Here is a 14,686-nt window from a genome sequence, read left to right on the forward strand (position 1 = left end):
AATCAATTCATTCTTTATTAATATTTGCTATATTACATTGTTTTTAATTTCCACAAAGACCTGAAAAAAGAAGAAAATTCATTAAATACTTATACGAATATAGTTTTAGTAATTACATAATAAATTATCAGTGTTTATTTATCATCAAGCTTGTCTTTATGACAGGGATAACTAAAAAAATCATCATTGGAGCGTGCATAACCACAAAAATAAAAGAAACTTACCTCGTGGAATGCCGTATCTAGTGCGTTATTCTCTTAAATTGTTGTTGTAACGGGTACCTAATCTCTTAAATTGTATTCCTTACTGCCCTCAGCGTACAACACCAAAATAGCCATTCGTAAATTCCTAATTAATAAAAAATATATATTTTAGAAAACCATGCTTAAAATTTTAACATATAATGATTATTATAACATTCAGACGAAAGTATTCAACATACGAAATTCTGTTATATGCTTGTCTACTTTTAATTATCATCACTCATACAAATTATTTTAATATTAGTTGTTGTAAATACCTTGGCATTTAATGCACTGCTTATATCAGACACTGAATTCCACGTGGTTAACAAGATCTGAAAATTGTAATATTCAGAATATTATAACAGTTTCTTTATGTTATATAGATTTTTTATAAGAAATAATTTCAGCAATTTTAACCAATCGTCACAATTAATCGGACTGGGGCGGTATTCGAAAACATCATGTACAATGATTAGTGACACGCATTTTTAACTTATAATTACCTTTGTGGATAGGAAAATATGGATAGTTCACAAATTTCAGCTCCTCATATAATTCATGTTCGGAACAATGACCTAGTCAAAAAATACATTGTAAGTCAACCATACCCACTGAAATAAATAAAATATGAATTAGTAATTTTCTTTATTTATATACTACATTTAGAGTTTGACTAATCAGTAACAATAGAACCAATCGACATTATCTTTCCGACTGGGGCGGTATAAATAAGCATCATTGAGAATTTATGAATAAAATGAAGCATGTATAAACTATGCTTTCTTTGCACTTACCTTTTACTATCTTCAAATTTATATAATTTATAAAGCGCAAATAAGTTGTACATCTTTACTAGAAGACAATCCGAAATGAAATGAACGCTTCCGCAGTGAATTTTTCAAAGATGGACGTCTAAGCTCACAGTATTACCAACTTAGTAGTTGTTGACGGAGACATCTATGGTAAAATCACAATAATGTGGAATAGTCTAGATAATTTTATTGCTTTTTAAATTGCGAATGGATGTTGCACAGTGCTTATGTTTGTCAATAGTTTTGTCTGAACAATTTGTTTGATAACTATGGCTGAAAATGAGATTTTAAGACCAATTCATATGCAACTTTTATCGCTTTGTGCAATAGTTTATACAAAAACAACGAGGCACAGAAAACAAAGGGTATGTCACAATGAATGCTTGGGTTCATTTTTTCTCTTTAATAAAAACAGAGGCTGTTGCTTGGCAAAGTGTAAAAAGATAAGGGTTACCCAACAAAATCTTTATACAATAGCTTCGAACTTTTTATCAATACAAATGTTTAACGTAAAGCGTAGCAAAAATTCTATTTGAATAATCCATGAGAGCGTGTTGCATAGTTCCTTTTTATGTTGGTCTGACATATTGCTTACAAGGAATTACCATTAATGTGGTAGAAGATTATGTATAATACCTACTATTAATATTTCTAAGCACAAATTTAAGAAGGGCGTTTCCTTCTCTTTTAGTAGTTATTAAAACCCAGTAATGTTGTTACTCAATATATTTCTATTTATTATAAAATATTCATGAATTAATTACGTTCCTTGTTTAAAATAAAATGATATTCGAATTAATTTTTTGGCTGTGAAGGAAATAAATATGTTTTTAAATAACGTAAATATTAATTTGAAACCGAATGCTATTGCAACCATGAGAAGAATTTCAAAAGTTTTGCCTCTCCTCGTTTTCCGCTCGCATAAAACCCGTTTTGGGCGACAAAAGAATTTGGGTGTAAGCTGGCACTTATACGGCACTGAACTGCAGCAGAAATTTGCTTTTCCCTTTTATTCACTTCTACATTGCTTTGTCATTATCAATTTTTCAAGATATTTGTAATTTGCAAAGATTTTTCCATTTAGTTATTTTTAAACCATTGAATTGCAATAATATAAAAATATAAAACCGGGTTTGAGCTGACTGTGGTGAGAGAACAAAGGATTTTACAATATTCTTATATTCTATTCTTATATTAATTTAATTAACGTTTTAAATTAATTTAATATATCTGCATTATCTTTTAGATCACAGCTATATATGATGTTTAAAGCACTCTTAATTGTATTCACGGTATTTAGCTTAGCTAATACTGAGCTATTACGAGTACCACTAAAAAAAATTAAAACTGCTAGACAACATTTTTCCGATGTGGGTACCGAATTGCAACAATTACGCATTAAATATGCCAATGGTGGCATCGCTCCTGAACCACTTTCAAATTATCTAGATGCGCAGTACTATGGCCCAATAACAATTGGATCTCCCCCACAAAGCTTTAAAGTGGTCTTTGATACTGGGTCCTCAAACCTTTGGGTGCCATCGAAAAAATGTCATTTGACCAACATCGCCTGTCTGATGCACAACAAATACGATGCTGCAAAGTCTAAAACTTATGAAAAGAACGGCACCGAATTCGCCATTCACTATGGTTCTGGAAGTTTATCTGGATATTTGTCTGCTGACACGGTGAATATCGGTGGATTAGATATTAAAAAACAAATTTTTGCCGAAGCAATGAGTGAGCCGGGTCTTGTATTTGTTGCGGCAAAATTTGACGGTATCCTCGGTTTGGCATACAGTTCAATATCTGTAGACGGCGTAAAACCACCATTTTATAATATGTATGAACAGGGCCTTATTCCTGCACCAGTATTTTCATTTTACTTAAACCGCGATCCCGCTGCACCTGAAGGTGGAGAAATTATTTTCGGTGGTTCAGATAAAGATCATTATGTCGGAGACTTTACATATCTACCGGTAACACGCAAAGCTTACTGGCAAATTAAAATGGACGGTGCTTCGGTCGGTGATTTGCAACTTTGCAAAGGGGGCTGCCAAGTAATTGCCGACACAGGTACTTCATTAATTGCAGGCCCTACCGAAGAAACAACGGCTATAAATCAAGCTATCGGTGGAACTCCAATTATGGGTGGTCAGTACATGGTCTCTTGCGATTTGATTCCAAAACTTCCGATAATTAAATTTATATTGGGTGGCAAAACATTCGAATTGGAAGGCAAGGACTATATTTTACGTATTGCTCAAATGGGCAAAACGATTTGCTTGTCTGGTTTCATGGGCATGGATATTCCACCACCAAATGGTCCTTTGTGGATCCTTGGTGATGTTTTTATCGGTAAATACTATACTGAATTCGATATGGGTAATGATCGAGTTGGCTTTGCCACAGCAAAATAAAACTATTAAAGAAAAAAACATGAATGTCTGAAAGGAGGGAGAAGTATGTAAAGACGGATAATTTAATCGAAAATATGCGTTACAACTGTTATTAAAAGTTAAGGTTTTGTGAGCTTTAAATGTATTTCAGACTATAAATAAATGCATTATAACAGTATTTAAAATAACTCTTTTATATATTATATACACTTATTAATACCGATAAAGACAAAGACTGAGCTTAAGGAGAGAATTGCTTGGTTTGTACTCGTAATCAAACGCATACATACATGCATGTGTATATATTTTTACAAGGCATTCATATGGCTTCTTAGCGAATTCAAAGGGCTTTACTGATAACATTTAACACTGGTGACACATTATGCATTCGAATTAGTTTGAAAAATATTTGATACAAAATAAAAGAATACAAAAGATTTAGCATATTTGACACAACTATATTTGTTTTTTTTTTTCATTATTATTATTATATTGTAGACTTAAATTGCCAATTATTAGCCACGAATCGCACCGAGATCAATAAAATTGCATACATTGTTTCAACAAATTTCTGACATCGCTCTCGTGTCTTTGGTATTATCGCTTGTTGACATGTATGCACTATGTTCATATAATTTGTCAATGCATTGATAAGAAAATAATCGGGCTATAACTTACACAAATCACATTTTTTGCTCAACTCCTAAATGTTAATGTGTGAAAAAATTCTTTTGTTTTCCCAGAACTTTTATATTAAGTTTACCACGAATCTTTTGTATTTGTGAAGCTTCGATGTAACCGAGGTAAACGTTTTTTCTCGTTTTATAAATAATTTTACTTATAATAACCATACAATCCCACTATGTTAAATTCATATGTCCAGAAATGCATTTATCTACTAGAATCTTTCCAATATTTTTAAAGAAACATATGTATTAAAAAAAACACATTGTTTTATATTATTTTCTTGTACATTTCAATACTTTTACTATTATTGGTGAGTTTAATCAAAAGTAGAACTGAATTAACAGTTTTGGGATGAGCACATTTAATATTTTAATTTCAATATTTTGGCTAATACTATGTGTTATATATTGACTAAAACATATCGACTAAAAAATTAAAACTGATTGCAGGTAGTAAGTGTGTGATAATTCTCCATCAATACACCTTATTGTTCTTTAAGGTTTGAGGCAACGTTATCTGTTTGTGGATCTTCAGACAAGATTTTATTTGTTTCTATATTTTCTTCTTTTTGCAGCTCGGACTGTTGTAATTTTTGTGCTTCAGCTTGCAATGCTTTATTGCTCAGTTCATCATCTGATTCTGTTCCGTCCCGTATAGCCGCTCCATTTTGATACGATTTATATAGTTCACAGGTTTCATTAACGTAACGATTAAAAACTTCCGGTTTGTCCGCATATACGTGATGTCCCGCACCGGTTACAATTTTAATATCCACTTTTGAATCGACCCGTTGCGCTTTTATTTTTTCTCCTGAAGACGAATCAATCCATGAACGCGAGCCATAAATAAATGTTATAGGAATGTCCGCCCGGACATTTTTAACTCTATGTATCATCGGATATTTCGCCCATCCAAACGAAGACATCATACTGTGGAAAGCCGATTCACCTGAAGGTGTTTGTGCGTTACATTGGTGAATATATTGTGGTAATAGGTTATTGTCTTCTTCCACTGCGGCTGCAAACTTGCGCGTAATATCTGGCCGAGTTTTTTCCACAACCCATTGGCCAAGGGGTCCAGCAGCACGTAACGCCCATAGAGGATTCAGAGGTGTTAGAGCATATGCTATAGCACGCACCCATAACGGAATTTGACGGTTGTTATTTACATCTGAAGGCTTTTCTGCAAATCCCCATGGATCTGCTAATATAAGATGATGAACTCTCTCGGGATATGACAATGCATAACTAGAAGCGATGAAACCTCCCATTGAATGGCCTAATAATACCATTCTATTAATATTCATTTCACGTCTCCACTCTTCTACTGACTTGACAAACTGTTTTTCACAAATAAGTGCATCATTAGAAAAACCGGGTCGTGAACTGCGACCAAAACCCAATACATCCATAGCGTATACAGGGCGATCTTTGGCAATGGAATCTAAATTCATTACCCACATAGCAACACCTGCACCTAGTCCATGTAGCAAAACCAAAGGTACCTCTTTAGATTCCGTGTTTAAGCTGATTGTCCATATTTTGTCAGCTTCACCTATGGCGGGTCCAATATCTACGAAGAAACCACGATACGGCGTTTTAAGAAAGGATAAAATCTTTTTTTCCACAGCCCGTAACATTATGGAAGAACTAGAAGTCCAATTAAATAATACTCTAAACAGCCAGAAGTTCGAGGATTTACGTTCCTAAAAAAAAAGATTTATTGCAATAATATTTGTTTTATAGAAATGCAAGTATGAAACTGAATAATTGTATATATAGCATTTTTTACCGAACTATTTATAGTAGGCGTATCTTTTCCTCAATTACATATTTTGTACAAAATAATTTTTTTGTTAAAAAATTCATTGACAAATTAAGACTCATTGCACGATTATTTGCATAACGATATCAAAATCCGACGTCATATTTTCACTTATACAATCCCATACACTTCAAATAAATACGCCATTAGGTTCACTGACAAGCTATGATCTCACCGATCATGATAGTTTCGTTCTTTATTCTATTTACATATTTTTTGGTGTACCAAGAATGTCCCTGAAAACCTATAGGTTCAGCTATCATTTCCTCACTCACCTCTACGTCCATAGTGTTTTGATCTAATATGTAATTGCCGTCGCAATTTGACTGCGGCTGTTCCAAACTCGCCGTAGCCAAGGTCATTTTTCTAATCTCCTTTAAGCAAATCTTTACACAAGAATGACGTTGACATCAATTATTTGCTTTCCCGTTTTTTATATTATATTTTGTTTTAGTTAATGCAATACCAAAGGCAGAGATCGTTTTGCTATTTATAAAGTTTCTTGCATCTGTTACCAACCACTAAAAATTTAGGCGTCTATTCCGAACTTAACAATATAAATGAATATGGGTATACTAGTTTGTACTGACAATATAGATTGATTAGCAAACTATTTACATATATATGTTGGCTTATGAATTTCAAGAAACTTCTATATGCCTTTACTAGGTTAATTTCACAACTCCGTACTATGTTTCGCGAACAATGTTTGTCGGAAAAATGCTAGTAGTCATGGATTTCAACTCGTTAGAACAGTAGAAATTAGTTCTATTGTAGATAGTAAGATAGTAGTGTCCGATTCTCGATTGATTGCCTTCGGGTGAGTTGCACTTATTTCAGGTATGTATGTGTATAATTTATAAAATGCATATGAGTGTATAATTTAGCAGCTTTGCTATTTAATCACTTGTAAATAAATTGTTCGCTACTTTGACCAGCAGTGTACGTTGTTATATATGTATATAGAAGATACAATCACGAATAATATACATATATGTAAGTATTTTTCTAAGCAGCTGCCTTTACGGCTTATGTTTTTGCATTTCTGTTTTCTTTCTATCAAATTATTGGTCATTCTCTTATTTACATACCCATATGTTTTATAATCGATAGTTTTTTTTTTATCGCTACAGCATACATACTTTATTTAGAGATGCTAAAAATTCTAGTCCGAATTCGATTATATTTTGTATCATTGTCGAAATCGATTCACATTCCATTCTTATAAATAAAATTATATGAATGATGAACGGCAAAATTTCTCTAGATATCGAGTAGAGGTATTACACCCAGGCCGGTAGAGAAAACGAGCCCCCGTTTCATGATTGTAGTGAATTGATGAGGAAAAATCTACAAAATATTGTTGCAGAGCAGCGGGTCCCACTTAGAGCTCCAGGCCAGAGAGGAATTGTTCGCGATCAATCCCCCCTCCCTCCTTCAGTGATTACACCTTCCCCAAATTCATAAGAATTTATACTTTTTTTCTACTAAAATGTATTTTAATTTTAAACCATGGACTACTTTGTACAATAAATTTTCTTAAAACTGATCATACGTTTTTTTATCGAAAGCATACACTTCCTATTATTTATAGACGTACCAGTTGAAAAAGTCATGCATAAAATATATATGTATATATATATATGTAAATGTAAATTAAAATTAATAAAAATTTCATTCATTTAATTATAAAAAGGCTGCACGCGTGCTTATATTAATTTAATTATTCTCCTTCATCTTCTCTATGCAGTTTTAGATTTTTAGATTAAATTCCAATACTTCTTATTAGTTTTATGAATGATACATAAGAATGGCACCAGATTAGAGTAAAAGTAATAAAAAGCCTAAATAAATAGCAGTTGAAGCATAAGGCAAATGAGGCTTCAAATATCAATACAATTCAAGGCACATAAAGATTTATAACAAAATGTGTGTGTAGAAATCTGTGTTAAGTCTTAAGCGTGTCTTTCATTTAATTTGCATTTGTATGCAGTTGTTAAAACGTACGCATAATTAAATGAAGATACTTATATATGTGCTTTGTTTGATTTGGTATCTAAATTTAATTCTAATATACCTAGTCTATCTAATACTACTATGCAAAGTTTACCTAAATCCACACACTTATATACATTTCAATCAAACAATCGCTCCTGTTCGTTCATTCCATTAAAGTAAATAATATAATTAAATATATGTATATATAATCCTTAATTATAACTTTAATACTTAAATACATTTGAAGAAGAAAAGTAATATTATATTTCTTAATACCATCTACCGTTTTTACTCTGCTATTAATGATAATTTTAAAATCTACTGCTTAAAATTATAAGAATACTAAATATTCATTTGTATAAACTAAACAACTAAACACAAACTTCATCATAATTAAGACGTATTTTTTCATCAGCGGAAGCTAGTTTGTGTATAGTTTTCCGTATTCTCAAGGCAGGTAAGCGCACATTCGGATTTTGATGCCAACATTCCTTCATTAACTTTGACATACCAGCGAGTAACTGTGGAATATAAACATTATTGACTTGTTCAATGTTAAATATAGTTTATCATTATATCAATATACCGGGTCAGAAGCCCAACGATTGGGAAAGGACGGTCTATAATTATCCACGCATACAACCTTTCTCATATCTTCAAAACTGGGATCCGATGGGACAACATCGTAAAAAGGCACTTTGTACTCTTCTGCAATGCCTCCTGAAATAGTGCGGCGACATACTTCCCACAGTACTAAACCAAGTGCGTAAATATCAGTGCGCCGCAATGCCTCAAAACATTGCATATTAATACTGTAACACATAAATATCTTGGTGAATAAAGTGTTAAACGTCATACATTTTGAAGTATACCTTTCATCCAAAACTTCAGGTGACATGTAACGTTTGGTGCCGACTTTAGGATTATTTCCTAAATCTAATTTGCCTGTGACATGAGAGTGTGTTACAGCTAATCCAAAATCTGCTATCACACAAGTTCCATCCGATTTAACAAGTATATTCTTCGACTTTAAATCACGATGTGCCATAGCAGGTTTACCCTATAAAAAATTTAAATATATTATTGTTTTTGCCACAATTGTATATTATTTTATTTATCTCACTTCCGTTCCCAATATTTCTGTATGCAAATGTACTAAGCCGTTAGCAATGGATAAACATATTAACACCATATCATTGTGACTTAGAGCATTCCGATTTAGATGATCGAAGAGAGAACCGTTTGGATAATAGTGCGTAAGTAACCATAGTTGTGTACAAAAATTACGTGAAGTCATGTCGGAACCAATATAACCCAAAATATTTTCATGACGTAGTAAAATTGTACTGCAAATAATTAATAAATACTATTTTATTATATTAATTCATAAAATACAAATTTTATATTTTACCTGTATATTTCTGTCTCTCGCTTCCACGACTTCTCATCCCGAGTAAGGAATATTTTTACAGCTATATTTTCACCATGCCACTGTCCCCGCCACACTTCACCATACTTTCCACGTCCAATACATTCTACTAACGTAACTTGCTTGGCAAGAGTACGTTGAACTAATAACGGTAATCCACTTCCAGAACCTGAAGTCATTGGATGTTGAAGATATTCCTAAAAATATTATCAATTAAAATCAGTATTTTTTATACTTATTTATTTTTAATTCGATCAACATACCCGTAACGTACTATCACCAGCACTTGTTGCTCGAAGTAATTCGTCGTTAACTAAATAAACATCTGGATCATTTTTAATACGTGACGCCATTATACTTTTGCGATGATGTCTTGTCATAAAATAGTAAACTAATGCTGCCATCAATCCAATGACGAAAACTGGACCTAATATCGCTAAGGTCATTTTGAACGTATTGCTTAAATCAGCACTTAGGCGCGTCACTTCATCTGTAATGCAATATATTGTTAATATTTTTCAAATAAAAAAATATAAATACATACCATTAACAATAGGAGGCAATTCAGGAAAATCTCCGTCATTACAGTAATCCTTGGAACAACAAATAATGTTTACATGCATTACGGCGCGTTTTCGAGGACCCAGAGTATTCTGGTTACATATTAATGGCAGTTGATCTGGAGAAGTGGTGCAACCTCGTGAAACTTTTTCTTCACCAAACGCACTGCGTGTCCGCGATTTCCAACACTAATATGTTATGGTAAGTATTTCAAATTTCTTAAAAATTAATTCAATTTGACTTACCTGAATAGCGTTCTGGCACATATGCGCATGTTGTGTAGCATTTTTGCAGGGTGGCTCGCATGCATAGCACTTGTATCTGTATTATATTATTAAAATTTAATTATCGGGGCATTTTTTATTTAAAAAGATAATACACTACTACTTTTACAATCATTAATAATGTAATTGAACAAAAGGAGCACACAAAAATTTGGATTTACATATATGTACATACATACGTTTATGTTAATTTTTTTAACAACGAAATATAAAGAATGTTAGAATATAAAAAAATTTCAATATTTTATAATTCAACATTCCTTGTTGCGCATTTTTTTTGTTTCTAATCTCTTTTATTTACCTTCTCTTCATGCGACGTTTAGATTTTGTGTGCCTCCTTTGGAATGCGGAAGTGGGGAATTATTAACAAATATGTATAATTTTTATTACTTTCACTGGCTTTTATGTTGGATGTTGTGTAGAAAATACAGTAACCTACGCTCTATAGATACATTGCTATTTTGGAACTTACCTGGGGTGTGATTGTATTGAATTCCGTGGAACAGGTGAATGTTCTTTTTCATTTATGTGCGACATTTCCAGATCCAAGTTTTCTTGTGTTTCGTCCAATAGACGACCACTTATTTCGGCAGCAGCTAAAACATTATTTTTTTTGTTATTTATGTTACATTTGCACAAATAGTTTGCTTTATATTAAAATAAATTCCCATTATGACATTGCTAAATACATAACCGCAAGTGGTCTATAACGTTTAGCACTGCAGCACCAAGTCAATGCTTTTCATGCTGCATACTTTTATTATATTCATAATTATATAATATTGTAAGCAAATATGATTTGGATACAATTACGAGCACATCCTATTTGCAATATTTTAAATTACCTTTAGTGTTTTGTAATGAAAATATTGAAATTAATAATAATAAAAATACAATGTCGGCCATTGTTGTAGCGCAGCAGCACAAAAACAAAATGGATAGCGAAATATGCTTGATGTGGATTTAACTTAACTAAGGCAGTGTTGCATTTAAAAACAATTCAGTTTTTCTCATGAAACCTTTTAATTAAACTTACTCAAAATAATTTCTTAAATATTACAGAAAAATTTAATTTACTTAACTTTTGTCTGACTTACTTTTTCTTATTCTAATAAATATTTTTAATAAATATTTGCAACGAGTTTTAATATACATAAGCCCATAATTTAATGTGAACGTACAAATGCATCGTAAGTAGGTTGATTGAAATCAAATTACGAGTAAATAATTTATTTTTGTTAATCTTAATTATTTAATTAATGAATTCGTTTAAAAGCATAAAAGAAGCGAGATGTGATGTGAACACATAATAAAAAGGGGTGGTGACAGATAAAGACATACTTATTTTTGTTTTTCAATTTTAATGTCAAGAAGCTGATAATGCTTAAGACGTGTAGAAATAAATCAGCAAAGTGCTTGCTTAATAAATTATACCGAAATGTTTCTACTTGGTCGACGCCTTTGGCAACGGCATTTAATTCGCCTCCATATAAAAAAATAAACTTTACGCGCAATGAATCGGTGAGTTTTTAACTAATCATACACCACTCAGTAATAATTTTCATGATAAGTTGATCAGAAACCTAACAGAAATATTGATTTCAGGGACTATTTCGTTTGTCGGAATTGCGTTCTTTTGAAGGTTTTTATCTCTTGCGTGACAATGTTGCAAATAAAACGGAAGACCTAATATCTGAAGCTATCTCAACAAATCGGGAAAGAAAAATGGTACATATATCCGGAAAAGTACCTTTATGTTCTGTAATTATTTTTGTTTAGGTTGAAATTTTTGATGAGCTCTCCGATTCCCTTTGTAAAGTAGCTGATCTAGCAGAATTTATTCGGATTGCGCATCCAAAGAACAAATACTGTCAAGCCGCTGAGGATGCCTGTATTACCATAAGTAGAATAGTTGAAAGTTTGAATACGCATAAACCTTTATATACAGCGTTACGCAATGTTGTTGATAATGGCGATATTCTGCCCACGAGCGATGTTGACAAACACGTATCCAAACTATTCCTCTTTGACTTTGAGCAATCAGGCATCCATTTAGAAGAAGGAGAGAGACAAAAAGTAGTTCGGCTTAACGAGTACATTTTACAATTAGGGCAAAAATTTATGGCCGGTGCGGTACAGCCTTCTATTATTCAGCGTATTGATGTTCCATCATCCGTTCGCAATTAGTATGTTGATTGCACAATTACATGATTGGAATATTTTTATTAACACTTACTATTTACATCGATATAAAGCTTTCCTGCGGAAGGAGATAGCGTTCTCGTTTCCGGTTTGTACACAAACTCCTCATCTGCTGAAGCACGTGAAACTGCTTATCGTCTATTTTTGCGGCCATCTGAACAACAGAATCAACTACTTACAGATTTACTTATGTGCCGCCATGAACTTGCTCGTACTTGTGGTTTCGAGACGTACGCACATCGCGCACTTAATGCAAGTACTGTCGAGCATCCGAAGATGGTTCAAGAGTTCCTGGATGAATTGTCACAAGGACTTTCTCCTCGTGCGAATGCTGATTTCAGAATAATGGAGAAAATGAAGGTTTTGTTATGAATATGCTCTTAAATGATGAAATTTTAACATTAAATTACATTTCCGCAGCGGCAAGATAGCGGAATAAATACAGCTCGCGTTGCTGCTTGGGACCCACCTTATTTCACTTCTCTGATGGAGAAGAAATCATTAAAAGCAAACACTAGTGAATTCTTGCCATACTTCAGTCTAGGTGGCTGTATGGAAGGGCTTGATAACATAATGCGTTCGTTGTATGGAATATCTTTGAAAAACACCGAAATGGAGCCGGGGGAAAGTTGGAATAACGATATTTATAAAATATCAGTTGTTCATGAGACCGAAGGTTTACTTGGCTACATTTATTGCGATTTTTTCGAACGTAGTGGTAAACCTAATCAGGATTGTCACTTCACAATACAGGGAGGAAAAGATCTACCCGACGGTAATTATCAACTGCCAATTGTTGTTGTAATGTTAAATTTGTCTCAACCTCATTGGACTGGCCCTGTACTGCTATCACCATCGCGGGTCGACAATCTTTTTCATGAAATGGGTCACGCAATGCATTCAATGCTTGCCCGAACGAAGTATCAACATGTAACCGGCACACGTTGTAGTACTGATTTTGCGGAGGTTCCGTCTGTATTAATGGAATATTTCGCTAACGATCCACGTGTTTTACGAACATTTGCCCGACATTTCCAGACACAAGAACCAATTTCCGAAGATATGCTGCGGCGATTATGCGCCTCGAAGAAGCTTTTTTCAGCTAGCGAAACACAACTGCAGGTAAATGATTGTTGTTTTTTTTATTATAATTATAAATTCTGTTAAATGTGGTACCGCATATTTAGGTATTCTATTCTGTACTTGATCAAGTTTACCATAGTGGACCAGTGTCACATAATAGAAGCACGACAGAAACGTTAATAGAAGTACAAAGAGAATACTATGGACTACCATATGTAGAAAATACGGCTTGGCAACTCCGTTTTTCTCATTTGGTTGGTTATGGAGCAAAGTATTATTCTTACTTAATATCGAAAACTATAGCTTCGTGGATATGGCAAAACTATTTTGATAACAACCCATTCAATCGGGAGTCAGGTGAGAAGTATCGTCGCGAAATATTGGCACATGGTGGAGGTGTACCTTCTAGGCAACTGGTTGCGAATTTTTTGAAAAGAGATATGACACCGCAAATCCTTGCACAAAGTTTACTGAATGAGATCGACACGAACAATGAAATTGTCCAAGATATAAGTAATAGTGTGCTTAATGCAGAAATGTGACAACTTGTCAAAAGCTAAAAAGATTATCCTTTTCATATAAGCATATATGAGTATGTACATAGTAAACAAATTTTGTATTATTTGACCTATTTATTAATGAAACTATAACATTTTGAAATACATCAATTGATTAATAAAGTATAACATTATACTAGTGCGGTTAATCAACCAAATAAACGTTTTCATTCAAGCACTCTCTATTACAAAGGAATTATAAGAACAGTTTGTATGGAAAACTGAATGTCATTACTCTACTAGTGTTGGGCTATCGCTGGCATTATTTCCACTCCTGCAAATTCCTTTGCGATGCGTACGCCTAAAAGGAATAGCCCAAAACTCTTCAACACGGACCTGAAAGAAATAATGTAGCGTAAATTACATACTTCTTGCTTTGGGGTTACGTCACTTGTGAAAGTAAATAAAACTATATTCTTACCACTGGAATTCATTTTGGTAAATACTTTTGAGTATGCTTACGGGATTAACGCTTTTTTGAACCATTTTATTAAATAAATTTATTTAGTGCACCGATATGAAAACGCAAAACTGATGTGAATGCCTAAGGTGAACAGTGCTGCCAAAACTGTAAAAGACATAACCACACATTTCTACAATAGATA

At 33.1% G+C, this 14,686-nt stretch overlaps 5 protein-coding genes and 1 long non-coding RNA gene across 10 annotated transcripts; 2 read left to right on the plus strand and 4 right to left on the minus strand.

Moving 5' to 3' along the window:
- Positions 1-21: 21 nt before the first annotated feature.
- Positions 22-1,151, minus strand: LOC120771595. Of its 2 annotated transcripts, none has more exons than XR_005704983.1 (5): positions 1,040-1,151; positions 749-856; positions 521-577; positions 225-348; positions 22-60 (listed from the first exon to the last, which is right to left on the minus strand). It is a non-coding gene; the product is annotated as an uncharacterized LOC120771595 (long non-coding RNA). The 2 variants fall into 2 exon arrangements; XR_005704984.1 differs by lacking the exon at positions 22-60 and adding an exon at positions 73-171.
- A 930-nt stretch (positions 1,152-2,081) lies between these two features.
- Positions 2,082-3,641, plus strand: LOC120772914 (lysosomal aspartic protease). Its single transcript, XM_040101814.1, has 2 exons — positions 2,082-2,204; positions 2,304-3,641. The coding sequence occupies exon 2, from the start codon at positions 2,317-2,319 to the stop codon at positions 3,475-3,477; it is 1,161 nt and encodes a 386-aa protein (XP_039957748.1). The 5' UTR covers positions 2,082-2,204; positions 2,304-2,316; the 3' UTR covers positions 3,478-3,641.
- A 127-nt stretch (positions 3,642-3,768) lies between these two features.
- On the minus strand, positions 3,769-6,988 carry LOC120772913 ((Lyso)-N-acylphosphatidylethanolamine lipase). Of its 3 annotated transcripts, none has more exons than XM_040101812.1 (2): positions 6,586-6,988; positions 3,769-5,848 (listed from the first exon to the last, which is right to left on the minus strand). In XM_040101812.1, the coding sequence occupies exon 2, from the start codon at positions 5,780-5,782 to the stop codon at positions 4,628-4,630; it is 1,155 nt and encodes a 384-aa protein (XP_039957746.1). In that variant the 5' UTR covers positions 5,783-5,848; positions 6,586-6,988; the 3' UTR covers positions 3,769-4,627. The 3 variants fall into 3 exon arrangements, with proteins under 3 accessions (XP_039957746.1, XP_039957744.1, XP_039957747.1); XM_040101810.1 differs by having other exon boundaries at positions 6,243-6,987; XM_040101813.1 differs by lacking the exon at positions 6,586-6,988 and adding an exon at positions 5,935-6,204.
- A 660-nt stretch (positions 6,989-7,648) lies between these two features.
- Positions 7,649-11,192, minus strand: LOC120772912 (activin receptor type-1). 2 transcript variants are annotated; one of them, XM_040101808.1, is made up of 11 exons: positions 11,085-11,192; positions 10,712-10,835; positions 10,541-10,576; positions 10,201-10,276; positions 9,939-10,143; positions 9,658-9,884; positions 9,377-9,591; positions 9,089-9,311; positions 8,838-9,025; positions 8,552-8,777; positions 7,649-8,486 (listed from the first exon to the last, which is right to left on the minus strand). In XM_040101808.1, exons 1-11 carry the CDS (start codon positions 11,143-11,145, stop codon positions 8,337-8,339), a joined length of 1,731 nt encoding a protein of 576 aa, XP_039957742.1. In that variant the 5' UTR covers positions 11,146-11,192; the 3' UTR covers positions 7,649-8,336. The 2 variants fall into 2 exon arrangements, with proteins under 2 accessions (XP_039957742.1, XP_039957743.1); XM_040101809.1 differs by lacking the exon at positions 10,541-10,576 and having other exon boundaries at positions 11,085-11,191.
- Positions 11,193-11,575: 383 nt separating this feature from the next.
- LOC120770938 (mitochondrial intermediate peptidase) lies at positions 11,576-14,234 on the plus strand. The gene is made up of 6 exons (XM_040098648.1): positions 11,576-11,760; positions 11,845-11,967; positions 12,019-12,425; positions 12,495-12,801; positions 12,862-13,563; positions 13,629-14,234. The coding sequence occupies exons 1-6, from the start codon at positions 11,620-11,622 to the stop codon at positions 14,064-14,066; spliced, it is 2,118 nt and encodes a 705-aa protein (XP_039954582.1). The 5' UTR covers positions 11,576-11,619; the 3' UTR covers positions 14,067-14,234.
- LOC120770942 lies at positions 14,142-14,652 on the minus strand. Its single transcript, XM_040098652.1, has 2 exons — positions 14,503-14,652; positions 14,142-14,417 (listed from the first exon to the last, which is right to left on the minus strand). Exons 1-2 carry the CDS (start codon positions 14,565-14,567, stop codon positions 14,321-14,323), a joined length of 162 nt encoding a protein of 53 aa, XP_039954586.1. The 5' UTR covers positions 14,568-14,652; the 3' UTR covers positions 14,142-14,320.
- Between the last annotated feature and the right edge of the window lie 34 nt (positions 14,653-14,686).

Source organism: Bactrocera tryoni, chromosome 3 (genome assembly GCF_016617805.1).
Source record: "Bactrocera tryoni isolate S06 chromosome 3, CSIRO_BtryS06_freeze2, whole genome shotgun sequence".
Lineage (NCBI taxonomy): Eukaryota > Metazoa > Arthropoda > Insecta > Diptera > Tephritidae > Bactrocera > Bactrocera tryoni.